The 27363-nt window shown below is 45.3% G+C and overlaps 1 protein-coding gene across 10 annotated transcripts in view; it reads right to left on the bottom strand.

Moving 5' to 3' along the window:
* The window catches only part of MGLL (monoglyceride lipase), a 90852-nt gene that overhangs the window by 51134 nt on the left and 12355 nt on the right, over positions 1 to 27363 (bottom strand). For 5 of the 10 annotated variants that reach the window (XM_080996962.1, XM_080996960.1, XM_080996961.1 and 2 more), the window contains exon 3: positions 4108 to 4214. The exons of the other annotated variants lie outside the window; for them this stretch is intronic. In XM_080996962.1, coding sequence (XP_080853088.1) covers positions 4108 to 4214 — 107 coding nt within the window. The remainder of the gene's footprint in view (positions 1 to 4107; positions 4215 to 27363) is intronic. 10 annotated transcript variants of the gene reach the window in all.

The raw sequence follows: 27363 nt of genomic DNA, 5'->3' as shown, positions 1-27363 counted from the left end.
CCTCTAAAGGCGCACTTGGCCTGACAAGCAACTCAGCAGCTCTTCTTTCCAGCTACAAATATTATCAATTGTGCAGGTGCGAAAAAATTGGAAGTCCATCCATACAAGTGCCCTTTTATCTAACATCACAAAAGGCCTACCAAGGACTATATTCCAAGAATAGATTTTGGATCTCTCATTATAAAAACTTTCTTCACCTTCTGATAACCTATTGGGCATGATGTGAACAGCTGAACAATGTATGATGTTAGCATGGGCATACAATGAGTTAGTGCATAGTGAAACAAGGAGTTTTGACAGGTGGCTGTTGCCAGCTCCTGACAAACTAGGCCAAATAACTCAGCATCAGTTTCTCTGAGATCCAATTCAAGATGATATTATTACTATTACTATTATTATTACTATTATTATTATTTACAGGAGTTGTCTCCGTTAATAGACTGAACAAGTCCAGGGCCAAATAATACATTTTGTGTAATTCTTTTTGAAATGAATCTAAAAAATACAGCCAATGAAAAGGATGGACGCACACAAACAACAATACAGAACTTCCAGTACAATAACATAAAAGCTGATTTACAGTCCTTTGCACCTTAATGGCCCGAATATAAACAGCACCCAAATATAAGCCGCAGCTTTAAAATTGGTGGGAAAAAAGAAAAAAATACCCAAATATAAGCCACTCCCTTCCTCGCTGCTCCTGGCTGCATACTTTGGGGGGGGGGAGCAGGGGGGGAGAAGCATTGTGTTGCCGTTGGCCTTTCCCCTTCCTTGCTCTCTCTCTTCCCAACCTTGGGGGAGGGGATAGGGAATTACACGTGGAGCAGGCACTGCTTCGCTGCGCTCCTGGCGCTGTTTGCCCTGTGCTCCTGGCTGCGTACTGTAAGGTCGTAAATATAAGCCGCACCTTAACCTTTCATGGTCAGAATTTGGGGGGGAAAGTGCGGCTTATATTCAGGCCAATACGGTATATCATAAAACTGGCCACATTACTTTCTTTACAACAACAACATGGTGCAGAGGGTTTTCATGTTGCTGTTTTTCCTGGGCTGGAAATCACACCCCAAAGCTCCTATTTGTTCCCACAGGTGTTACACCTTTGGGGGGGGGAGTGACTTTTGACATGAAAACTGCAAGGAAAAGAGCCGAGCCCTCTCCCAGCTATGCCATGGTCTCAATTCACCCCCATGGCTGAGTCTTTTTTAACCATGTTAGTTTTCAGCATAATGTGGAGTTTGGCCCTCAAGTTGGGAAACCAACTGTATGAAAAAGAACTTCTCAAATACCGTGCAACTAAATACTGGTATATTAAGCTTTATAACACAAACATGTACACACCTTGATGTATGAACACTGGACAAAGAGAGAAATGCTTATATGCTTGGTCAAAACATGTTTGGTATTTGTTATAGATTAACTAGTATTTGTTATACATTGGTGTTTGTCATACATTAGCATACCTATTTGTCAATGCTTCATGTATCAAGGCAGGCAGGCAGCGGGGCAGGAGGTACACACTTTGCCTTCCAGCAGCAGCATCACTGCAGCATACCAGAAGGAAGAGGGGCGAGTAAATGGGGAGGTCAGCACTGTGGACATACCAGGGGGCTCACCAGATTAGCTGCCAGTGTATTCGCACAATGCCAACCTCTCCACCACCCCTCCTTGCTGAAAAGGCACAGGAAGCCAGGTGTGTGCCATTGCCCCTCCCCTCCATTTGGTTCCACAAGAAGGTACTTATTTTTTATTTTTTTGTGGCATTAAAATGTTATACATTCAGTTGTGCAACAGCTGAGAAGTTCCTTTTAAAAACATTTCATTTCCTAGCTTGTTTGCAGTTTTCTTGGGGGTTGTGGCTGGACTACATTAATCTCTCTGTGTGCGTATTTGACTTTGGCCCTCAAGTCACTGTCCATTTCTGGTCTCCATGAAGAGCTCTGGGGCTTCAAAAAATCTCTTTGTATGATTGACTGAATATCGTCAGAGTCTTGCAAATACCACAGAAAAAAAACAAAACCAAGCAAGTTTCAAGTCCTCATGACTGAAGAGATGAATGGGCAATATATGCAGCAGCAAAACCCTACAATGCAGCCCTCACGCCTTGCTCTTCTTCTAGTGAGAGACAAAAGAGTAGCAGAGCCCAAACAAATGCTTTGCAAGGCATTTCTCCCTGTAGGTTCCTGATGGATCAGGAAACAGAATGTGTGTACCTTTCAAAGCATAATAGCCACCATTAAGTGTCATTAACATGGGTTGGGGGGGGAGAAGAGATATATTCAACCCTGGATGCAGCTCAAGTGCACACTCCCAGATGGTCATTAGGGGGAATTATGAACTTAATTGCTCAAGCTGCATGGCTTCAGCATAAGGCTGCCTAATGAAATAATTGGGGTTTCTTGGGAAGACAAACATGGGGACATGGCAATCCATGTGCCTTCCTTAAACCTGCAGAAACAGATGAGAATTTTCCCAGAAAACAGTGGGATCTGTCAGGAAAAAATCAAGCAGTGGGAGGGTGGAGAGAATGGAGCAAAGTGAAGTAGGGTCACTCTTCTTGTGTGAATTTAAAATGGGAGAGCACACTACAGATGTTGGCTCCAACCCACTTGTCCTCAATTGCCTGTTCTAATTAACAAGTCAAATGGAAGAACTTTGCTCTGCCTTTGGAAGGAAGCAAAATTTGGGTGTGTAGAAGAAAATCCTTAATAATATTGTCATTTGGGACGGGGTGGGAAGAAGGAGAGAAACATCTAAAAGTTATATAAAGTTTTGTTTTGTTTTCTTGAAGACAATATGGCTTCATAGCAAGTGGGGACAGACAGGAAAGCAGGATCTTCTGGCAGATCTGAGTATATATTGGCAAAGGTCTTTGACTCTAAACTGTTTAACAATGGAAACAATGAAGTTGTTCTCCACCACCGCCTAAACTGCACTGCTGAAATGAAGAAAGCCAACCAGATGTGGACTTGTGTGTGACAGGATTATCTCATTTCTGTACTGAAAAGAAAATTTTAGGCTCAAAATGTGTGAAGACAGACACCCTGTGCTTTACCCTGACTCTTATAGGTAGATCTTGGGGTTCTAATAAAAACAAAGTAGGCCTGAAGAAGGCCCACTTCCTCTCGGGAGACAGATCCTTCTGTTTCTTCAAAGTTCCCTTCCCACCCCAGCTAAGCTAGTCAGAAAGGCTTTTATGAAACTGAGGGCTACAATGCATTTTTAGGACAAGGATAGGTCTATTTCATGGAGGATAGATCCAAGCAAGGATAGTTCTATCAATGGTTATTAGCCATGACAATGCTATGGAATCTCCAAGGTCCAGAAGCAATATGCCTCTGAACTGTAGTTACTGGAGAGCAATAACCAGGGAGATGCCCTGCTTGTGAGATTTCCAGAAGATGACTCTGATAGATGGCTATGAAAAACAGGATGCAGGATTAGGTGGAACTTCGGTATGACCCAGCATGGCTTTTCGCATGTCCTTATGACAAAAACATAAACATTTTCCTTCCACAGATGTCCCCATAATTCCCAGAATAGTTAGAATTATGGTACAGTAGGGGCAACCAGAATGAAGGGCAAATGCAACAAAAACTGAAACCTTCATATCTAAGCTAAAGAACCCAAGTGTGTCATACACCAAAACTTTTTTATTGTGTTTATATCTCATCTTTCTTCTGTCATGGAACCCAAGGCACAGTTCATGTGGTTCCCAGTTGGTTACCTGGTCAGGCACTGACCAGACCCAGACCTCCCTAGTTTCAGTCACCTCATGTGCCTTCATACTCTGGGACCACATTCCTAGAGCACCAATGTTACTAGAACATGTTTTCCGTATTTCACCATCCCTCCCACACACACAGGTTGCAATGTAAACAGCATTCCAATCAATCCTCATATTTGATTATCTCAACATTTTGGATGTAAGCAACTGCATTACACATTCATTTGGCACTCAGACAAAATAATGCAGATAGGTGGAGCCACATCAGCCGTCTTACCATTGCTTAGAATTAATTCACGGTCTCTGTTTCTAAACACCGAAGAGCATTTGACTTCATCCCTTTTGCTATCTCAGCCACGCACTGTTCTTTCAATGGCACTCACCATGGTCATGGGCAAATACAAAAAAGTTGATTCCCGTCAACATCTGGGCCAAGTCATCATAGCGACAGCAGTGTTCTCCAGCACCGTGAGCAACGAACACCAGGCCCCTAAATGGAGCATCAAAGTAGAATGTGTCAATTTAGAAACCAGGGAATATAAAAGCAAACAAGCTGTGTTTAAAAGAGCAAGATTTAAAAGCTTCAGTATTGTTATTTACAAATGCTGTTTTGAAGCATTTAAAGCCCTGGGACCCAGATATTTACCAGACTGCCTTCTTCTATACCAGCCCATCCATTTACTGAGATCATAATCAGGGGCTCCCCTCCTGCCTCCTGATTTATTTATTCATTTATAAAAATATTAATACTACCTATTACAATCCATCTCAAGACAGTTTACAAATGAAAATTATACATAATATAAATGCAACTGATAACATGGCATGTGATAACTGGAGAAATAGGATGGAATGGAACTAAGCTGATCGTTCTGTTATTACATTTCTGTTTGTTGGATGGAAAGATCCCCCTCAGCTCCCCCAACATGCTGTTCCAGGGGTTCTCCTGACCCACTCTGAGTGAATTTCTGGGTGTTTGAGGATCACCTGGGGAAAGAGGGGGATGTCCTATTGCACAAGAAGTATTTGCATAGGCTTCCACTGACAGGATTCATTACCTGAATCCTGCCCATAGCCTTTTAAGTGCAGCCCCTCAGGTTTATTGGCCCTCATCCAGCCAACTACTGAACATTGGTTCAGCACTTGTCCAGCCTCACTTGCCTCCAATGACAGAGAAACAGAGCTGAATGTACACTGAGCTCAGTATGCCGATGACACCTCACTCCAAACCCTCTGATGGTCTGCCAAAAACTGCTTCATTAAAAAGCACGAAGTGGTAGATGGTAGGTAAGACAGAACCATGCTGCTTCTTTCTGAAACGAACCCCACAGGTAGGAACAGAATCATTCTGCTACCATGCCCATGTTAGCCAGATGATACCGTGGACACTGTTATCAAAAAATTGCTAAGAGGACAAGCAAAATACCATGGTTCACAGAATCAAAAGCTGCTGAGAGGACAGGGAGAATCAACAGGGTTGTGTTCCCCCATCTTTCTCCCAACGGAGTTTACCCACTGGTGCAACCACAGCAGCTTTAGTGCCACACTCGGGCCTGAATCCAGATCGAAGTGGATCTAAGAAATCTGTTTCACCCCAAAGTATTCAAAAGCACCACCCTCTTGGGTATCTTGCCCCCACAGGGGATATTAGTGTATTGGTAATGGTTGTTAAAATAAGGCTACCAGATGTCGCCATTTCCCAGGGGCAGTCCCCGGATTTACAAATCAGTCCCTATACAAAATCCATTGAAGTTGAAAAGCGTCCCCAGATTCATTGAAAAAAACCTGGTAACCTTATGTTAAAATCTCCCTGAGTAGCCACACAACTGCTTCATGACTCATGAGAGCTGACTGATTACAAACTGAATTTTCTCTTTTCACTGGTAGCTGCAGTACAGTAGCATTCCATCCATTCAAAACATCTGGAAAAATGTAAACACTATAAAGCAGGTCTGCACAGTTTGTTACCCACCAAACTGAATGCAGACCACTAGCCACATTTGGTGGCTCCTGAGTTTTTTGCTAGGCATGCCTGAGACTTTAAAAAACAACAACAGGCAGTTGCTAAGCACCTCTCAGGCCACTGCTGGGCTGTGTTCACCGTGATGGCTCAGGCCTACAGAATGGCCAAAGAAACACATCCATCTTTTGGACACTGCAAGACCCCACTAACCACAGTGCTTCTTTTGCAGTTATTTTCATCTCCAGATGCTACAATTCTGTTAGCAAGAAACTCTGAAATTGACACGTTCCAAGAAGAAACCAGCACAGGCAGCATGAAAGGCTTCTCTTGCACATCTTTTTTTAAAAAAACAACAACCCTCATATAAGTAACAGAGCCAAAATAGCTCTCTGCACAGCCTGAAAACTGGCTCTGCATGAATGACCTGCAATTTCTATAAACTGGATTAAAACAACAAACGTGGCCAGGAGTCAGCAAATCCTAAAGACTGCAGTTTTAAGCATGCTGGCTTGGAAACAAATTCCATTGAATCCAATGGAGTAAATGGATTTATGACTGATATGCCAACAACATGCCTAAGTTTGAGCAAGTGAGTAGGACGGCGTTTTGCTGAACCTAGCAACGTGACTAACATCGCACAGGTGTTTTATATAACACACCATGGCTGTAGTATTAGCAGCGGTTGTCAGAATTTCCAATAAGCAATGCAATTAAGTGGTGCTTGGCTTAATGTGAGAAAGGATCCCCACAATGGTATAATTGTGAGTTTTCTATCTCTCCCCATCACCACCACTAATAATACTCTACCTTGAGGATTTTCTGTAATACTAATGAGGTGAAAGAAGGGAGAGTCACCTTGTGGTGCAATTTTCAGACTGCCAAATCACTGGAGGTGGGTAGGGAGCCGGCTGGGCTTGTTCTTGGCCCTCTTGCAACAGATCTGGCAAAATCAACAGGTATTTTCCTCCCCACAGCACTAAGAGAGATGGTTGGCAGCTCAACCCACTGCTACAGGCCAAGGAGAAGGGAGCAATAAAAAAATTGCCTGTCTTAAAGGTTTGCCAAGTGCACTTATACTTGGCTTGTAACTTGCCACTTTCCTATGAGAATTAACAATTTCACACAGGGAACCAGGCAGAAAAGTTCCTAAACTGAAAGAGCAGGTTTTAAAAATTCTATCAGGCTATCCAAAATATTAACACGGATCCTTAGTTAGGTGGTGAACTTACACAAACCTAAGTGAGTTACATAACAACAGCATTGCTGGATCAGGCCTAAGGCCCACTTAGTCCAGCATCCTGTTCTCACAGTGACCAAGGTTCCTATGGAGAGTCTGAAAAAAGGATGTGAGTGAAACAGCACTCTATGCACCTGCATCCCCAACAACTGGCATTCAGCGACATGCTGCCTTTGACTATGGAGGTAGAACATAGTCATTATGGCTTGCAGTCATTGACAGCTCTATCCTCCATGAATTTCTCGAATCCTCATTTAAAACCTTGGTGACCATCACTATCCCTTGTGGTAGCAAATTTCATAGTTTAACTATCCACTGTGTGAAGAAGTAATTTATTTTGTTTGTCCTGAATATTCCAACATTCAAGGATTCTGAGTGGAAGAAAAGCTTTTCTCAATGCCCTTTTACCACACCACATATGATTTTATACACCTCTATCATGTCCCCTTCTTAGTTGCCTTTTCTCTAAACTAAAAAACCTCCAAATGCTGCAATACTTCCTCACAGGAGAGTTGCTGCCTCTCTCTTGATCAATTTGATTGCGCTTTTCTGAGCCTTTTCTTATTCTACAATATCCTTTCCGAGCTGAGGCAATCAGAACTATGCACAGTATTCTAAATGCAGTCACACCAGAGATTTGCATAACTGCATTATGATATTGGCAGATTTACCGGCAGTCCATTTCCTAATGATCCCGAACATAGCATTCACCCTTTTCATCACTGTCGCCCACAGGATTCTGTAGGAAGAACTGGATTGTGTAGAAACTATATCATCACCATCATTATTATTATTTGGATTTATATACCACCCTATTTATCAGCGATAATTCAAATATTCTCCAGAAGAAATAATAAGGATGCTTAATTCACCTTAATTACTCTTCCTAAGATAAGAGTATGCATGCTGAAGTATTCCAATGGGAAGCGAAATTGCCACCATTTGCACTTTCACCTGAAGTCAGGAATGGAAACAACACAAGCAAATACAAAGCAGGATTTGCTATCATTTTTTTAGTCCATAAACGTTACAGAAATAGTTCTCCTTTCCCCCCCTTCATTTCCCCCTCCCACACCAATAAAATTAATTACATAATTACTTATGCTAGTTTCGGCCACAGCAGACAGAGAGATGAACAGTATAGGTTTTAGAAAGAGCCGAACTGTAGCAGAACAGAAACAGCACTAATTGCGATGAAAGCAGGATGGAATTCAGTGCCTCCTTTCATTTCGAAATGAGGGCTGGTTAACAACTACGTAGAGGGTGCTGAAAACACATCTCCACACACGGCTGCTGTAATGTGTAGATGTAGAAGCAGTTTACAGCATGGACTGGTCCCACTGCACAAAGAATATCCACACCAGTGCTGTACATTCCTGGCACAGGAAAATACTACAAAATACAGTGGTCAACCATTGTTGCAGCCAAGACTCCAGTTTCCAACAGTGGCTTGTCAAATTCCTCTGAGAAGCTTAAAAGTAGGACATGAAGGCAACAGTCTCTTTCCTTGCCACTCACCAAATGTTTGACCCAGCAACTGGTATACAAAGATATACTGCCTCTGTTTCTGGAGGTTTCATTTAAATTTCATAGCTAATAGCAACTATCCTCCAGCCACAGCATAGACTGACATGCATGCATTATAATAATTACTGCTTTCCTTTTAATCCCTTTCTAACAATCCTTAATATATGTACACAATCCATGCCCAGAACAGGGATGTTAATGAGCTAGTCTGTTGGTGGGAGGGGGGCGTGCTAGGCCAGAGCGTTTATCATTTAAGCTTATGAATATGTTAGGGTGTGTGAGGAAAATTACAGAACCTCTTTTACTTGAAAGGTTTCAGCGCAATAACAAGACCAGTTCTAAAATAGCATTGCTGACATACGCAGAGTGAACACTTGAAATTTAAATCCCTACAGAAAGATGATGTTGGGTGTGTGTGGAAATCTAGCTAATAGAAACTGGGGATTGATTCTGAAGCAAACTCACATTTTAACTTGCGAGAGTGTGGGTTCTCTGCAGAAGCCAATCTGGGCCCAATTCATACATTTATCTTTAAGGCAAGATTGCGTGGCTATTCCCTCCCCCTCCACAGATGGCATAAATGAAGACACAGGACACCAGCATTTTAGGTTAATGGGCGAAAATGGCCACAACTTTATTGATTACAGGCAAGAGTGGTATTGGCTTTAGGCATTGGCCCTACCAGACTAACCGGTCTAACCGGTGAGGGTTAAGCACCAACAGGGGGAGCCACCCGAGATGCATATCCCTAGGCGCTCCCCTAGGGGTTACCGCTCGGGGGCGTGCTTTAGGCCCTAGCCTCCGTAGGTTTCGGACGAGGCGACGCCCCCCGGAGTCCTTTAACGAACTACCCTCCAAGCCTTGGGGGAGGTGATGGCGATTCCTCCCCCCCGATCTCATTTGCATGACAATACCCCGGCCAATGCCTACCGCCAAAACCCAGGAGTTGTGACGTTTTGCTACGAGGTAGGCGAAAAAACCAAGTGGCTTCAAATTCCAGCCAATTAGCCAAATGGAAAAACTCCTACCAGGCCCCTTGCGGCGACCAGCCGAAACCCATAGCAAAATCAAGGCCAAACCTAAAGGGCGGGTGGGTGGGAAACCTCGACGGGTAGGGAGAGAAAAGGAGCGAGCCCAGGGCTGCCCCGACCTTAAGTGGCCTCTTGAAGGCCCGCCCCCGCCGCCAGCCGATTGGCTGGTGGTGGGTGGGGATGCAAATTGAGGGAATCCCTGGCTCCCGCGAGGCTGGGGACAGCCCCGCGGGAGTGTGGGCGGAGTCGTGAGCCCGCAACCCCCCCCCTCCTGAAGTTCGGTAGGGGCATTGTGAGCACAGAGATGCTTACTTCCTATTGGCTCCCAAGCCAATAAATGCATAGTTTGATCACATTGTCCCACTGAGTCATGTGAGCACCTTCTACATCAGCAAGGATGGAGGGGTGACACTGTTGTGGGAAGTATCTACACATTCTTATGTTATGTGGGAACCAGCTACAGAGGAACAGTTCTGCAGTACCAACCAGATTACTATGTCAACATCTGAATTGGAGCTCTGGCTCAAATTACAAGCTATCCTAAACAATAGCCACAAACCTAAATGTCCCAGTAATGATTTGTTAAAGAAAATGAGTGATATGATGCTATTCAGCATTCCTGATTGCCCACATCAGAGAGCTGCATAGCTCCAAATAGCTGGACTATGCATTTCAAACTCTGCTCACTGTGAAAGGCACCATACAGTCAATAAAGCACTATCTGTCTACCTGGAGTGAGAGAGTGCAGAAGGACAGAGGCGTAAACATCTGAGATTCTGAAAAACTGGTAAAGGGATGTGGTGCAGGCTTCAAAATTACTTGCGCCTGGAAAAAGTGGAATGCTTCCAATTAAGACATGACATATTCAGGCAGCCATCCTGTACCTAGCTACAGCTTAAGCTAAATCTTATTGAATTAAGAGGTTCAATTGTCCATAGCAGAGTGCAAGGTTCAAAATATCTCATGAGTATGGGACTACCCAAGATCATTTTTTTTTCTACCTCTGCATTCGTATTTCTCCAAGTCTTGAGTTTTCCAGAGCTAACTTAAAGCAGTATGAACAGCTTAGGAAATTTGAACTAGTGGTATCTGGGGCCATAAAACAGTTTTAGCACTACATAAACTAGCAATGTATGTGGCCATAAATACTGAATGTTTCCCACAGTGGTATTGCATACAGCCGAATCACAATCTTGAAGTCCTATGTGACAAGAATCAAATTTCAAGTATTGATTTCTTTCCAAAGAGAAAGGCAGTTGTGCATTTTTAAACTGCATAGAGAATAAGCACGACAGTGTATGAAAAACCTATATTTCAGCACTGACTGCCCAGCTGCATTCTGTGACTCTGCTGAGAAAGGGGGTATGACATGAGGAAATACTCTGCTGTTTTAGTGTCAGAGAGAAGCATAAGCCTGGGGTCTTAAAAGCATGTTCCTTTTTTACAAATTTAGAAGTGGAAGGAAGGAATATACAGAACCCAGCCGAGATTAGAAATTGTTTCCAGAGGTACTTCAAACAACTATATACACAAGGACCACAGAAAGAAATTGATCTAGATCGATTTTTGAAAACAAATGGATTACAAAAAATCTCTCAGGAAAGTAAATCAATGTTGAACTATAAAATAACAGAACAGGAGATAGAAGGTGCCATTCAGAATATGCAACTAGGTAAATCTCCGGGACCGGATGGACTGACCTCTAAATATTACAGATCCTTAAAAGAATGGTTGGTACAACCTTTGAAGGAAGTCTGTAACGAAATAATGGATGGGAAAAGGGCACCAGAGTCGTGGAAAGAAGCGTGTATTACACTTGTACCGAAAACAGTGACTGAAAAGACACAACTTAAGAACTACCGTCCCATCTCATTGCTTAATGTGGATTATAAAATTTTTGCAGACATTCTGGCTAAAAGACTAAAAAAAGTGTTAGTGGAAGAGATTCATAAAGACCAAGCAGGCTTTCTCCCGGGTAGACACTTATCGGATAATGTGAGAAACATAATTAACATCTTAGAAAAATTACAAGTGAACATAAATACTAAAGCAGTTTTGATATTTGTGGACGCGGAGAAAGCTTTTGACAATATTTCCTGGAGCTTTATGAAGAAGAACCTACAGGGGATGGGGGTAGGCCAAGGCTTTGAAAACGGTATAAGTGCAATTTATTCAGAACAAAAGGCTAAACTAATTGTAAATAATGTGGTGACGGAAGAATTTAAGATAGAAAAAGGGACACGACAAGGTTGCCCAATCTCCCCATTGCTTTTTATATCGGTCCTGGAGGTTTTGCTGAATATGATTAGAAGGGACCAGTTGGTTAAAGGTATACAAGTCGGAGCCAAACAGTACAAATTGAGAGCATTTGCAGATGACTTAGTATTGACGTTACAGGAGCCAGAATCTAGTACCAAAAGGGTTTTAGAACTGATTCAAGAATTTGGTTAGGTTGCAGGATTCAAACTGAGTAAGTTAAAAACCAAGGTTTTAGGGAAAAATTTAACACCGATTGAGAGAGAGAGGTTTCAGAATGAGACAGGCTTAACAGTGGTTAAGAAAGTTAAATACCTGGGGATTAACATGACAGCAAAAAATGGGAATTTATTTAAAGACAACTATGAAAAATGCTGGGCCGAAGTGAAAAAAGATTTAGAAATTTGGTCAAATTTGAAGCTTTCACTGCTGGGTCGTATTGCTGCGATAAAAATGAATGTATTGCCTAGAATGTTGTTAGAATGTTGTTTTTGTTTCAAACATTGCAAATTGTGGACAAAATGGACTGTTTCAAGAAGTGGCAGAGAGATATTTCTAGATTTGTCTGGCAGGGCAAGAAGCCTAGAATAAAATTTAAAATACTAACAGATGCAAAGGAAAGAGGTGGATTTGCCCTGCCAGACCTTAAACTTTATTATGAATCAGCAGCTTTTTGCTGGTTGAAAGAATGGCTGCTTCTGGAAAACGCAGACATTTTGGACTTAGAAGGTTTTAACAATGTATTTGGGTGGCATGCATACTTGTGGTATGATAAGGTCAAAGCACATAAAGCATTTAAAAACCATATTGTCAGGAAAGCATTGTTTAATGTTTGGATAAGATATAAGGATCTACTTGAAAAGGGAGGAATGCAAATTGAACAAACAGACAGATGAATACTGTATTATCTTAAACTGGTTCTTGACATGGAGCACTGCACTGAGGTTACACAAACAATCCTGTAACCTTTTACCCTATGTTCATTATTCTGGGGGGGGGGGGGGGGGACTAAGAGCACTAAGAGTATCCAGTAGATGGATAGAACTAAGCTAGACCAAGCAGCCAGTGAGATGGGAGAAGTCCCCAAATATGGGATCAAAAATCAGGGAACATTGGAATTCATTTCTGTACCCAAACTGAAAACAGAAAAGGAAATCAATCCTCATTTGTAGCATAGCTGGCAACTGCTGAACCAAAACATACATGCACACCTACAACAATGCCAAAATAACGACTCTCGCATAAGCCTCAAGCTGTTATTCATTTATAGGAGAGCTGTGCTTTATGGGGTTCTCTTTCATCGAAGGCAGAAAAATTATAGCACATTTAAAAAGGCACTGCGCAGAAGCCTCAACATCCTATGAACTCCTCTAATTTTAACCCTGCCTGTGCTGTATCCTACAGCTTCCTTACACTGGGGAGGCAAATGGTGAAAATGATAGTAATTATGTAAGTAATAGAAATGATTATACTACCGCAGTTATATGCATATATATCCCAGTAATTTAAAATGGGAAATACGTGCAAGAATGCGCACACAGCGTCATTAAAATTTCAGGGGGGAAACACACTTAGTTGTTACATCTTAAGGTAAAGGGACCCCTGACCATTAGGTCCAGCCGTGACCAACTCTGGGGTTGCGCGCTCATCTCGCTTTATTGGCCGAGGGAGCCGGCGTACAGCTTCCGGGTCATGTGGCCAGCATGACTAAGCCGTTTCTGGCAAACCAGAGCAGCACACGGAAACGCCGTTTACCTTCCCGCCGGAGCGGTACCTATTTATCTACTTGTACTTTGACGTGCTTTCGAACTGCTAGGTTGGCAGGAGCAGGGACCGAGCAACGGGAGCTCACCTCGTCGCGGGGATTCGAAACGCCGACCTTCTGATCGGCAAGTCCTAGGCTCAGTGGTTTAACCCACAGCGCCACCCGCATCCCTCGTGTACATCTTACTGACATAAATTAAAAGTACATGCTCACAGCCTAACCCTACATGGCAGGGGGTTGGACTATATGACCCACATGGTTCCTTCCAACGCTACAATTCTATAATTCTATGACAGGTACTGTGGATGGGGACCTCCAGGTGTTGTTGGACTCCAATTCTCACAAGCCACAGTCGGCAGAGCGGTCAGAGATGATGGGACAGTAGTCCAACGACATCTGTAGAGCACCAGGTTCCCTGCTTCTGCTATGTGGACTGTAGCCGTTATACTTATGCCATGTCTATCGTACAGCAGCAAACCTTCGGCCCTCCAGATGTTGCTGAACTATAGCCTCCATCATCCCTGGTGAGTGGCCATGCTTGCTGGGGCTGATGGGAGTTGTAGTTCTGCAACATGTGGAGGGCCAAGGGGTCCCCACACCCATCATACAGTGTAGATGTGGAAAACTACCTTATACCTGGTCAGAGCATTGGTCTAAATAGTTCAGTTCTGTGAGCTGCTCTTCAGCAGTCCAGCTTGGAGATGCAAGGGACTGATCCCAGGAAACTTTGCACGCAAAGCCTGAGCTCCACCACTGAGCTACTGCCCTTCTCAAAACCTTCCTACTGCATGGCCTTTGTCCATGCATGTACAGCTCTCCATCTGCAATCATGGTATAATTTCTGTTTGTTTTTACTAGTCCCACCAAGGCTAAAGAACGATGTGATGCCACAGGGATTGGCTTACAGCCAGGATGCACTAGATGCGTCCTCAGTCTGATCCAAGACTGTTGTTCTTAGGCTTTCTAGGGTCTCCCTTAAACACAAGGAAGGACAACAGAGAAGGAAGTGTGTGCAGGAAATGGCAGAAGCTGAAGTGGGAGAATAATAATAATAATAATAATAATAATAATAAGGTACAGCAAAATGTTGGGAGGGGGATTTTACTTGTACCTGACTGGGCTCACTAGTTGAGTATTCTGCAGCCACATGCTCTGGAAGAAGCCTGTGGCATACTGTGGATTGAACACGCTGATCTGAGAAGGGATGGTTCTGCCTGGTTTCAGGGTTTTGAACTAGATAATATTTTTTTGTCTCTCTTGTTTCTAATATTGTTTTATTACTCTCCAATAGGTATGAGAATTCTATCTGGGTTAATAACAGCAGCAAAAATCAAGACTCTTATGTGCTGTTCTTCTCTGCCCCCAGATGTACAGATAATTATTTACAGTTGGGTAACTGATTGATTAATCAGGTGAAGCTGCCCAACTCATCAGCTAAAACCCCTTTAATCTACTAAGATTTCATTCTAATATCCCAGGCTATATGCTGTCGCCATGGCATATTATGAAGGTCAGGGCTAGGTTATATTCTAAAAATCTCAGCTGCTGTCTTCTTTCTTTTTCTCAAGTAGAATTCTGCATCTTGTGATTGGAGGAATATGACTGAAAATCAGAGCTCCCACAATGGACAGAGCTTCATCCACATCAATGGGATTTCAGGGCTGGGATATTAATCACACTGCTGAAGTGCAGAACACCACACTGTTATATACACTTACTTGAGAGTAAGTTCTACTAACTATAGTGGAGCCTGCTTCAGAGTAGATATGAAAAGGACTGGGTCACACAGCTCCACTTTAAAATGACATTTAGGCATTGAATTGGCGCCACTGTGTATAACTCTATTTTTCACATTTGAGGGCAACATTTTCATAATGAAGTCATAAAACAGACTGAGATTGAATCCTGACAAGACAGAAGTACTGTTTTGGGGGGATGGGATGGGCAGATGTGGGGGACTCCCTGGTTCTGAACAGGGTAACTGTGCCCCTGAAGGACCATGTGTGCAGCCTCCGAGTCATTTTGGACTCGCAGCTGTCCATGGAGGCGCAGGTCAGTTCTGTGTCCAGGGCAGCTGTCTACCAGCTCCATCTGGTACGCAGGTTGAGACCCTACCTGTCTGCAGACTGTCTCGCCAGAGTGGTGTATGCTCTGGTTATCTCCCACTTGGACTACTGCAATGTGCTTTACGTGGGGCTACCATTGAAAGTGACCCAGAAACTACAACTAATCCAGAATGCAGCAGCTAGCCTGGTGACTGGGAGTGGACACCGGGACCATGTAACACCGGTCCTAAAGGATCTTCATTGGCTCTCAGTGCGTTTCCGAGCACAATTCAAAGTGTTAGTGCTGACATTTAAATCCCTAAATGGCCTCGGTCCAGTATACTTAAAGGAGCGTCTTGCTCCCCATCGTCCAGCCCTGACACTGAGGTCCAGCGCCAAGGGCCTTCTGGCGGTTCCCTCAATGCGAGAATTGAGGTTACAGGGAACCAGGCAGAGGGCCTTCTCGGTAGAAGCACTCTCCCTGTGGAATGCCCTCCCTTCAGATGTCAAGGAAATGAACAACTATCCGAATTTTAGAAGACATCTGAAGGCAGCCCTGTTTAGGGAAGTGTGATGGGACGATGAGCTGCTTGTGTGTAAAATCCTAGTCCCTCAGAGTTTGGTCAAGTTTGCAAACCTCTGTCTGTAACGGAGCCCCTTAAACATGGCTCCGTCAGTCGCTGGCAGATTCCGACAGTGGTTGCTTTCGGAATCGCTTCCAACATAAAAGCTCCTTAACGGAAACACGTCTTCTGGACTCTCTGCGTGACAGCTTCCGGCGAGGAGTGGGTGTCCCTACAGGAGGTCCTGAAACCTCCCCACTGTTTTCGCTGGAAGTGTCTCTGAGCCATCCCTCCAGCTCACTTTCCCTCAGCTCAGCTCCTCTCCCCCTACTGGTTCCCTCTTCAGCTGCTGAGTCTCTCCCAACCTGTGTGAGCCCTTTCACTTCCCTTCCTTCCGATGGCAGTTCCCTGACATCCACCTCCCCTCCAGGGCCCCCTTCATCCCCTCTCGCCCCCTCCTCTACGGGCGGTGAGGAGGCAAAACCCCGGAATGAACTTCCTTCATCTTCCGATGTCCCAAACACTTCTCTCCACCTGTTGCGGTTCCTGGTCTCGAAGTACTCCTCCTCCTCAGAGTCCATCTCCCCTTCCCCTTCCGAGTCCGAGAATCCTTCCAACTCCTCCTCCTCATCGGTGGTCCCAAAGTATTCCCTCCGGAACCTCTCCACAGGCTGAGGTTTCCTTGGGAACCTTTGATGGAACGTTTCTATCAATACCTCGTCATTGATATCTTCTGCCATTACCCAAGTGTTTTCTGACTCCGGTTCTCCTTCCCACGCTACCAAATACTCCACCTGATCCCCCTTCCACCTGGCGTCGAGGATTTCTGCCACATGGCTGCTGCATTCCCTTTCTTCTATGACCGGTCCCCGAGTGGCCATCCCTTCTCGTCCCCCCTCATACGGTGACAGTAACGACCTGTGAAATACTGGGTGCAGTTTCATGTGGTTGGGTAACCGGAGCCTGAAAGCCACTGGGTTGACCTGTTGAATGACCTCAAAGGGACCCAATCTCCTGGGTCTTAATTTCTTACAACCTCCTTTGAACGGCAACCCTTGGGTTGACAGCCACACCCTATCTCCCACCCTTATGGTTTCACCTTCCCTTCGGTTCTTGTCTGCCTGCCTCTTGTATTCTTCCTTCGCCCTTTCTAAGTTGAGTTGGAGCTGACGATGGATTGCTTCCATTTCTTCTACAAAATGCTCGGCTGCCGGGACGCTCCATCTCTCCCCTTCTCCCCCTGGGAAAGCCCTGGGATGACACCCATAATTAGCCAAGAAGGGGCTCATCCCTGTGGACACATTCTCGGCATTGTTGTAGGCAAATTCCGCCAGCGCCAACTTTTCTACCCAGTCATTCTCTCTGTCATTGACATAACACCTCAGGTATTGCTGGAGGACACCGTTTGCTCTTTCCGCCTGCCCGTTGGTTTCAGGGTGCCGGGCAGTCGAAAAGTTGACCTCCACCTGCAGTAAGCTCATGAGCTTCCTCCAGAACCTGGAAGTAAATTGTTTTCCTCGGTCTGAGACCACCCTCAATGGCACCCCGTGCAACCTAAAAATGTGTTCTACAAATAACTTCGCTGTCTCTTCCGCCGTGACTGCATGCGAGCAGGCTACAAAGTGGCACATCTTTGTTAGTAGGTCTACCACCACCATGATGGCTGTTTTCCCCTTGGACTTCGGCAGATCAGTCATAAAATCTATCGACACTGCCTCCCAAGGTCGTTCTGGGGTTGGTAAGGGTTCTAATAGCCCCGCCGGTGCCCGCCTCTCCCCTTTGGCTCGCTGGCATTGCTCACACCCTCTTACATACTCCCGTACATCTTCCCTCACCTTAGGCCACCAAAATTCCCTGGTGACCAACCACATGGTTTTGTGTTGTCCAAAATGCCCCGCCGTGGGGCTGTCGTGCAACTGCTTGAGTACCCTCCCCCTTAAGTCTCCTTCAGGGATATACAGTGCCCCTTTGTAATACAAAGCTCCATTTCTTTCCTCGAAACCCCCTGGTTCCTCTCCCTCACCCCTAAGACCTCTGAGCTTATTCTGGGCGTATTCATCATTCTCTGTTTCCTCTACCAGTTCTCTTTGTCCCACCAATGCCGCCCCACACACCCAGCGGTCCTCTGGAATGACATGTCTCTCTTCGGGTGCTCCCTCCCCCTCCAAATATTCAGGTTTGCGTGAGAGAGCGTCCGCCCTAATGTTCTCTGGGCCTGGCACGTAACAAATCTCAAAGTTAAATTTGGAGAACTCCTGGGCCCATCTCACTTGCCGTTGGTTGAGCACTCGTGCCGTCCTCCAATACTCTAGGTTCTTGTGGTCAGTGCACACTTGCACCTTATGTTGTGCGCCAATTAGCAGGTGCCTCCATCTCCGGAACGCCTCATGAATGGCTAGTAGTTCTCGGTCATACACCGTGTAGTTCCTCTCGGATTTGTTCAGCTTTCGCGAAAAAAAGGCACACGGTCTCCACTCTGACTCCTCCTTCCCTGGCTGCAGAAGCACCGCCCCAATCGCTCTGTCTGATGCGTCAGTTTCCACTCTCATCGGTTTTTGTAAATCCACATGCAGGAGTTGTTGTTCCGAGGCGAAGGCCCTTTTTAGTTCCTCAAATGCTCGCTCCGCCTCCTCAGTCCAAACGAACTTCTTCTTACTGCTGAGACAGTCCGTAATGGGCGCCGTCAGGTGGGCAAAGTTTCGGATGAACTTACGATAGAAGTTCCCAAATCCTAGGAACCTCTGCACATCCTTCCTTGTTTTGGGTGTTTTCCATTCCAGCACCGCCTGGACCTTGCCGGGATCCATGGCCAATCCCTTGTCTGACAGGCGATACCCCAGGAATTCCACCTCCTTGGTATGAAACTGACACTTCTCCAGTTTCACCCACAGCTGGTTGGCTTGCAGCCTGCTCAACACTTCTCTGACGTCTCTCACATGCTGCTCCTCATTCTCAGAATACACCAACACGTCGTCTAAGAAGGCCACACAATTCTTGTAAAGCAAAGGCCCCAGGACGTGGTTCATAAACGATTGAAAGCACGCGGAGCCTCCTTGTAGGCCGAAGGGCATAACTAAATATTCAAATGCCCCCAAAGGGGTGAACATGGTGGTTTTCCATTCATCCCCCTTCCTTATTCGTATCAGGTTGTACGCCCCCCTTAGGTCCAGTTTAGTAAAAATCTTTCCCTTCCTGACCCTTGTCAAAATGTCGTCAATCCTGGGCATAGGGAAAGCCACTGGTTCTGACACTGCATTTAAGGCCCTGAAGTCACACACAAGCCTCGGCTTGTTCGTGTTTTTTTTATCCACAAAAAACACTGGGCTGCCCCCCACCGCCCTGGACTCTCTGATGAACCCTCTCTTCAGGTTCTTGTCAATGAACTCTCTTAGCTCCTGCATCTCTCTGTCTGACATGGCGTACAGCTTGCCTACAGGGAGCTGTGCCCCAGGGAGTAAATTGATTTGACAGTCAAAGGGTCTATGCGGGGGTAGTTGGTCAGCTTCCCTTTCGCTGAAGACGTCGCGGAGATCTGCGTATTGTCGTGGTACCTTCACGTTCTCCGTTACTTCAGTCCCTGCTAGGGTGGCTTGGGCCCCTGCCAAACCCTTTCCCTCTTTGCAGTGTTCTAAGCAATGTGCTGAACCAAAAGAAACCACTCTCTGATGCCAGCCCACCAGCGGATCATGTAACGCTAGCCAGCTCATCCCCAATATAATGGGAGCTCCTCCCAAGGTGGCCACATTAAACGCTATCAGTTCGGTGTGCCTTGCCACCTTCATTATCATTGGGACGGTCTGCAAGCTGACTTCTCCTCCCAACAGCTCCCTGCCATCGATCGTGGTCACCTGCAGGGGGTTGCTTAAAGGGATCGTCTGTATCTGGTGTTCAGCTGCAAACTCTTTGCTCATGAAATTGCAGGAGCTGCCTGAGTCCAACAGCGCCTTTATCTTTAGAGGGTGTCCGTTTGGCAGCTCTAGCGCCACTTCTATCACTAGGGCGGGTTTAGGAGGTTCTGGCGTGGGCACTTTCACTGCTCTTTGGCCTGGCTGCTGTGCCCCGACGGTGGCAGCCAGGCGTTGGCTTTTACTTGCTTCGGTATTTCTTCCTCTCTTCCCTCCACAGCTCCTACCATCCCTTGCCATTCCTTCCTCTGGGGGCAGACTCTGGCAAAGTGACCTGGCTGTTGGCAGAGATAGCATTTCCGGGCGCCTTTTCCCTCCTTCTTTCCCCCCTCACTGGGCTTTGAAACTGCGCGCGCTGTTCCGATTTCCATCGGCTCTGCCGGCGGGAAAGTTGGCTCTGGAATGTCTGGAATGCGGAACTCCTTCCAACGTTCCCCCTTCCCTTCCCGCCTCTCCAATGCTCTCGCCTCCTGGCGCGCTCCTATGGTCAGCGCTGATTTGGTCAGCTGGTCCATAGACTCCGCCCTGGGCGCCCGGGAAAGTTCGTCTTTCACAGCCGAAGAAAGCCCTTCTTCAAAGAGCATTTGAATGGGTTCCGCCGATAGATCCCACCCCAATTTATGGATCAACATGGTGAACTCAGTCCAGTACTCACGGACAGATCGGCTCCCCTGTTTGCAAGCCATTAACTGTCTGCGGACCACTCCCTGTTCAATATCGCTGGAAAACATCAGATCCATGGCGCGAAAGAACTTCATCGTGTCCTTTAGGACGTCACTATTCGCTGCCATCAGGGGTCTAACCCAGTCTCTCGCCCCCTTTTCAAGATGCCCAATCACGAAAGCCACTCGTGATTCCTCGTCAGGGAATTCATCAAACTGCAGATTGAGGGCATATTGCATCTCTGTCCGAAAGCCATGATAGTCTTTGGGCTCCCCCCCAAACTTCTGCACCAATCCTGGTACCTTTCTGACGAGCTGGGTGTCTTTCCCCTTTTTGTCTGCATCCTGAGCCCTCCTCTCCTCAAGCCTCGCCGTCTGCAGCGCTAGCTGGACCTCCAACACCCGGTACCTTTCTTCCAGGCTTGGACCCGCTCCAGCTCCTGCTTCTCCGGTTCCGGCTGGGTTGCTCATGATGCCTTCTCCTGCACAAGCTGCTCACGGAGACTGTCGGAATGCTGTGATGGGACGATGAGCTGCTTGTGTGTAAAATCCTAGTCCCTCAGAGTTTGGTCAAGTTTGCAAACCTCTGTCTGTAACGGAGCCCCTTAAACATGGCTCCGTCAGTCGCTGGCAGATTCCGACAGTGGTTGCTTTCGGAATCGCTTCCAACATAAAAGCTCCTTAACGGAAACACGTCTTCTGGACTCTCTGCGTGACAGCTTCCGGCGAGGAGTGGGTGTCCCTACAGGAGGTCCTGAAACCTCCCCACTGTTTTCGCTGGAAGTGTCTCTGAGCCATCCCTCCAGCTCACTTTCCCTCAGCTCAGCTCCTCTCCCCCTACTGGTTCCCTCTTCAGCTGCTGAGTCTCTCCCAACCTGTGTGAGCCCTTTCACTTCCCTTCCTTCCGATGGCAGTTCCCTGACAGGAAGTTTTTAAGGATTGATGTATGGGCCACATGATCTCCTGCAATGATTTTGCAAAGTTTTTTGCAGATAAAGCCGCTCAGATTTGGGAAGAGGTAGACTTCACCATGGGAGCAGGACAGGGGCGGAAGAGTGCTAGAGTCCTGTCTAGTCAAGTTGTGTGGGATCAATTCCAATCTGTTACCTCCCTGGATGTGGACAGGCTGCTTGGACAAGTGAAACCAACCACCTGTCTCCTTGATCCTTGCCCATCCTGGCTTATAAAAGCTAGCCGGGAAGGGCTGGGCGATGGGCTTCGTGGGGTGGTGAATGCTTCTCTCTGTGAGGAAACCTTCCCAGATCCACTGAAAGAGGCGGTTATCAAACCGCTTCTTAAAAAAACCATCTTAAGATGCTGCCAATATGGCCAACTATCGCCCAGTCTTGAATCTTCCATTCTTGGGCAAGGTGATTGAGCGAGTGGTTGCTGAACAACTCCAGGCACGCCTGGAAGAAGCGGACCATTTGGATCCCTTCCAGTTGGGATTCAGGCCTCATCATGGGACTGAAACTGCCTTGGTCGCACTGGTCGATGATCTCTGGCGGGCTAAGGACAAAGGTGAGAGCTGTTTCCTAATTCTGCTAGATCTCAGTGGCTTTTGACACCATCGACCATAACATCCTTCTGGACCTTCTAGAGGGGCTGGGAGCTGGGGGCACTGTTATACAGTGGTTCCGCTCCTTCCTCCTGGGCCGTGTTCAGAAAGTGGGGGGGGGGATGAGCGTTCAGACCCCTGGGCTCTCACTTGTGGGGTGCCTCAGGGTTCTGTCCTCTCCCCCATGCTTTTCAACATCTAAAGGCAGCCGCTGGGAGAGATCATCAGGGGGTTTGGGCTGGGTGTTCATCAGTATGCGGATGATACCCAGCTCTACCTCTCTTTCAAATCAGAACCAGTGAAGGTCCTGTGTGAGTGTCTGGAGGCGGTTGGAGGATGGATGGCGGCTAACAGACTGAGGTTGAATCCTGACAAGACAGAAGTACTGTTTTTGGGGGACAGGAGGCGGGCGGGTGGGGAGGACTCCCTGGTCCTGAATGGAGTAACTGTGCCCCTGAAGGACCAGGTGCGCAGCCTGGGAGTCATTCTGGACTCACAGCTGTCCATGGAGGCACAGGTCAAATCTGTGTCCAGGGCTCCTGTTTATCAGCTCCACCTGGTACGCAGGCTGAGACCCTACGTGCCCACAGACTGTCTCGCCAGAGTGCATGGCCCTACTAAATTTGATGCTGACCTGTCATCTATTGTTTATAAATGGACAGCATGAAGCAGAATTCTTAATTTGAAGTTTAACTATTCCATATGTACCACTAGGTCAGTGAGATACTGATCTCTCTAAAGTTTAATTACTTACCGCTTCCCCAATACCTTTTTCTCCCTCTGGCCTGGCACAACAAAGAAACTATGTCTCTGCGCATGTTTGACAGACAAGTCTAAAACCTTGCACTGAATAACAATGGAGGAAACGTTATTAAAATATTCCCTTGCAGCCCACAAACTGGCTAAAAGCACTGACAGACCAGAAAATTACATTTGCTCTCCATTTTTAGAAAGGACCATATTTTGTACCCTTGGAGCCTCCTAACCCGGGGGGGGGGGGGGACTTAAGATATATATAGTACTCACCTCTGTATTTCGCTAGATCAGGGACTTTCTTTAAAAGAGGTTACTAATCATTCTTATCTTTAAACCATGCAATTTGTTTTCATCTGGCACCTTCTCTTTATCTGGCCGTCACCATCTATACGCATTAACAGAGTGCAAAATCTTTCTACAAATGGATTTACTACAAGTATTAGGACAAACCCAAAGCAAGAGTGAGCTCTTGGCCTATACTTAAAATGTGGTACATTTCCTTCCATTACTTGATCAGTATCATCATGCAGTAATTTCCAGCTGAAAAGTGGAAGTAACATTTAGAGTCACCTGGCAGAAAACCTTCCTAGAGGAAAATTTACTGAAGTTCAGCTCTTTCTGTATGTGGGCTGTTCGTTTTCCCCTTGCTGGGAAATCAGCGGCTAGCTTGTATCTTTTATTTGGGATTTGGCCCTTTAAAAAAAGGAAAAGATATGTGCGTCTGAAAATCTACACTATATATAGTCACCTCCATCTTCCCTGTTCAACCCCTGTAACACTGTGCCCACAAAGGATTGCTGCTTTCCTTATTAGTAAAGAGACAAGCTGAGAACTACAAACACTCACAGTGGGTGGATTCAGAAAAGGCAGGAGAAAGTCGGACCTGTTCCCAGCCCTTTGTCCCTCCACTTGTATGAGGTCCCTTTGCCAGCGTTCTCCATGGGGACACAAATCTAAGGGCCACACTAAGCATGATGTTCTGCAAGCCTTTAGTTTTATTTTATTGTAACGAATACCTGGCATATAGGGTGGGGAGGGCCAAGCTTTACACCAGTTTCATTGCTGATTAATTTTAAAATGTTTTATTTCTTGCTAGCCACTGTGACAGCTTTGTTACAGGGCAACCTATAAATACTGCAAGCAAATAATAAACGAATAAAGCAAATAAGCTGGCACCAGGTCAAAATTTCCACCAGATGCTTGTTTGGCATTCTTGCAGAGTGGAAGGTACAGCAAAAAAGGGCTGCATCTTTGTTTGTTTCTAACCAGTTTTCCATTAGGAACCTAGGACGCTGCCTTGTACTGAGTCAGTCCATTGGTCCAGCCAGCTCAGTACTGTCTACACTGAATGGCAGCAGCTTGCATAAGCAGCTTTGCTGTTGTTGTTTATTATTGTAAACTGCTCTGTGATCCTCAGGCGAAGGGTGGTATAGAAATTTGACTATTATTATTATCCCCGGCATCTCCACCAGGAGCAGGAACATCTGTGATGTCAACTTACATGTATAAGCTTACGTGGCTGGATTCCTGGGGAAGGGGGGAGAGGGTGCCTGGAGGATATATATACTGCATGGAATCTCTCATTTCTTTGGACTTGATGTGAACTGACCACGCAAGTGCCTTCTGCTATTATTATTATTATTATTATTAGGTGGTGGTGGTTGGTTAGCATTAGAAAAGAAGGAGGAAGAAGATTCTAGTCTAGTATCACTTTTCTATTCTTTCCTTAACAACAACAACAAAATTGCCACTGCTTCAGTCAGCAACTCATTAGCATTATTTTCTTCCTTACAAGGGCCCAATGTGAATGATGCCATATCATTACATAATGCCGTCTGCAGGGGCATTTTGGGGGGGAGATGGGGAAGATAATTTTAAAAATGAAACTGCTACCATCTGAACGTGGTTCTAGACAAAACAATTATAATATGACTGACTGTTTGGTCATGGGGGGATTTCTGTGATCATGAAGACAGCCGCTGCAGAAGCATCCGTAAGTAGAGACTGCCTGCAAGGATTCCCCCACCTCCCAGTGTCTGTCATGCTAGAGACCTGTGTTCCAAGTCATCTTCATGGTGTCATTAACCATGATTCATGAACCAGCTTGTTTGCCTTCTTTCATGGGTTTTCCCACTGCAAAACAAAGACAGATTTGTTTTTATGGAGCATTCTTGTGGCAACTGGAAAAAAATTATCGCACTAATGAGGCCTGTTTGAGCATCAACAGCGAGATGCGAAGCAGGACTTCTGTATTTTTTAAAAAATATCTTCTTATTTTGAAGCTGGGTTTTTTCCATCATTGAGTCGAGAAAAAAAATCATAAAGGGTGTCCCACTGAAAATTAACAAGGCAGTCGCCATGGTGCAGAGGAATGCAGTAACACTAAGAGGAACTGAATAGATAAGATGACTCCCTGGGAAAGAAGAAAGACTGAAAGCTACTCATGACACTGAGATATAGATGGGATGGGGTGCTGATTTGCCAGTGCTAAGTCTCCTCCTGCCTGCAATTATGTACTACTCCTAAAACACATAACTACTTCTCTGCAATATCTTCAGCAGGCCTAACACAACAATTTACATAGTATACTATTTCAGATTAAACACATTAGGAAGCAATCTAGCTGGACTGAATAATAAATAACAGCATTCGTAAACACCTTGGTCTTTCCAGATGCTAAAAACCTTTTGTATCCCCCTACTTTCAAGGCTTCACTAACACTGGCATTGATCCAACACAAGCATCATTATCTCATCTTCAATTAATAGATGGTAGGAGACAAGGGACACTCGGATAGCAACCCTATCTACACTTAATAGGGAGCAAGTCCCATTGAACTCATTGGGACGTGTTGGGCCAGGAGCCAATCCTACTCTCCTAAATGCTGCCACCACCCCTGGCTTTAGGTCTGAAGGAAAGATAGTTATCTTTACAAGAGATTTGTAGGTGAACCAGAAATTGCTCCTTTACCTGCAGAGACGTCAGGCAGACAGTAGTTTATTCAAAGATTGTATGTTTAAAAAGACCCCTTTCTCTAATAACATAAGCAAGTTACATAAGAAAGGGGTAGGCTCTCTTGATGGACAATTCACCAGGTGAGTTCAGGCACTGCCCTAAGTGCAATGCACGGCCTTCAAAGTATCAATAGCACACTCCTCCTTCTCCGAGTACGGAATGATTATGTTGTTATTACCATTAATTTATATACTGCTTTTTAAACCAAAGTGTCTCCCAAAGAATTTAAACACATATGCAAACGCAAACAAATGATTCTATGAAACACACACACACACGTACAATAAAATGCTGTATATCAATTTGATGTTTTCTTGTGTTTTTAATATTTTGTTGGGAGCCACCCAGAGAGGCTGGGGCAACCTAGTGTTGGCATATAAATAATGAAATTATTATTCTTATTACTCAGCAAGCAAAACAGTGTAAGACAGCAACATCACAACACAGGAGGATTAAACAGTGCTCTCCCTAAACCTACATAACTAACACTTAGGGGCTAGAAACTTGAATAGGCAATAATAAATAGTAAAAGAAGCCTAACCCACTTAGAAGAATTAAGGGTTCAGGGTGAACAAGTAAACAATGGAAATAATGGCAAAAAAGGGAATGCTTCCAAATATCAATAGCTGTCAAGTACAATCCTTCAAAAGCTTAGGACAAAAAAAGATATTGGCCTTTGCTTCTTTAGAATGACCAAATGAGCCCTTACACAATGATTCTCCCCAATGCCTGCTGGTTGGTTTCCATGTTTGACAGAAGAAGTTGAAAGTTGCTCAGTTGCTCTACTACTACACCTGAAGCTAAGAGCCAAAGGCCCAGAGCAGGCCTCTACCTTAAATGGTGTGTGCTTGTGTTCAAAGGGAAAACCATTTCCAAAGACATTAAAAAAAAACAAAAAAAAAGTGGCTGGCCCATATTCTCAAAAAAAAGTAAGCATAATTTTTAACTCAGGAGACTCAGATGGTTTATGCAGTCATAAACAGTCACCAAAAAATGTAGCTATTTATGAAGTGTTTAACTGATTTGACTGATTTTCTGGAAGACCAGAAAACCAAATGCAACAAGATGAACGAGGGAGGGGAGCAGAGGGTATTTTATTGTAATGTGAGGTGTATATTCTCTACATGTGGCAAGCAGGGGTTTTCTAGCCTTTATTGGAAAGACTTGGCTTAACTAATATTGAAAACCTATAGTAGGGGAATGTGCTTTTTCTCCCCTCAACCCAGCCGCCCCTAGGAAGAGTTTACAATTTTCCTGCATTAATGATTACCTGAACTTCCAAACAATGCTGAACTACCTCGAACTTGTTCTTTCACTGTGTAGCTATAGCTTCAATTATATTGGGTAATTGTACCT

Source organism: Podarcis pityusensis (genome assembly GCF_964106645.2).
Source record: "Podarcis pityusensis genome assembly, chromosome: 2".
NCBI classification, from domain to species: domain Eukaryota; kingdom Metazoa; phylum Chordata; class Lepidosauria; order Squamata; family Lacertidae; genus Podarcis; species Podarcis pityusensis.
The sequence above is the reverse complement of the archived record's forward strand: the minus strand, read 5'-3'. Positions and strand labels throughout refer to the sequence as shown.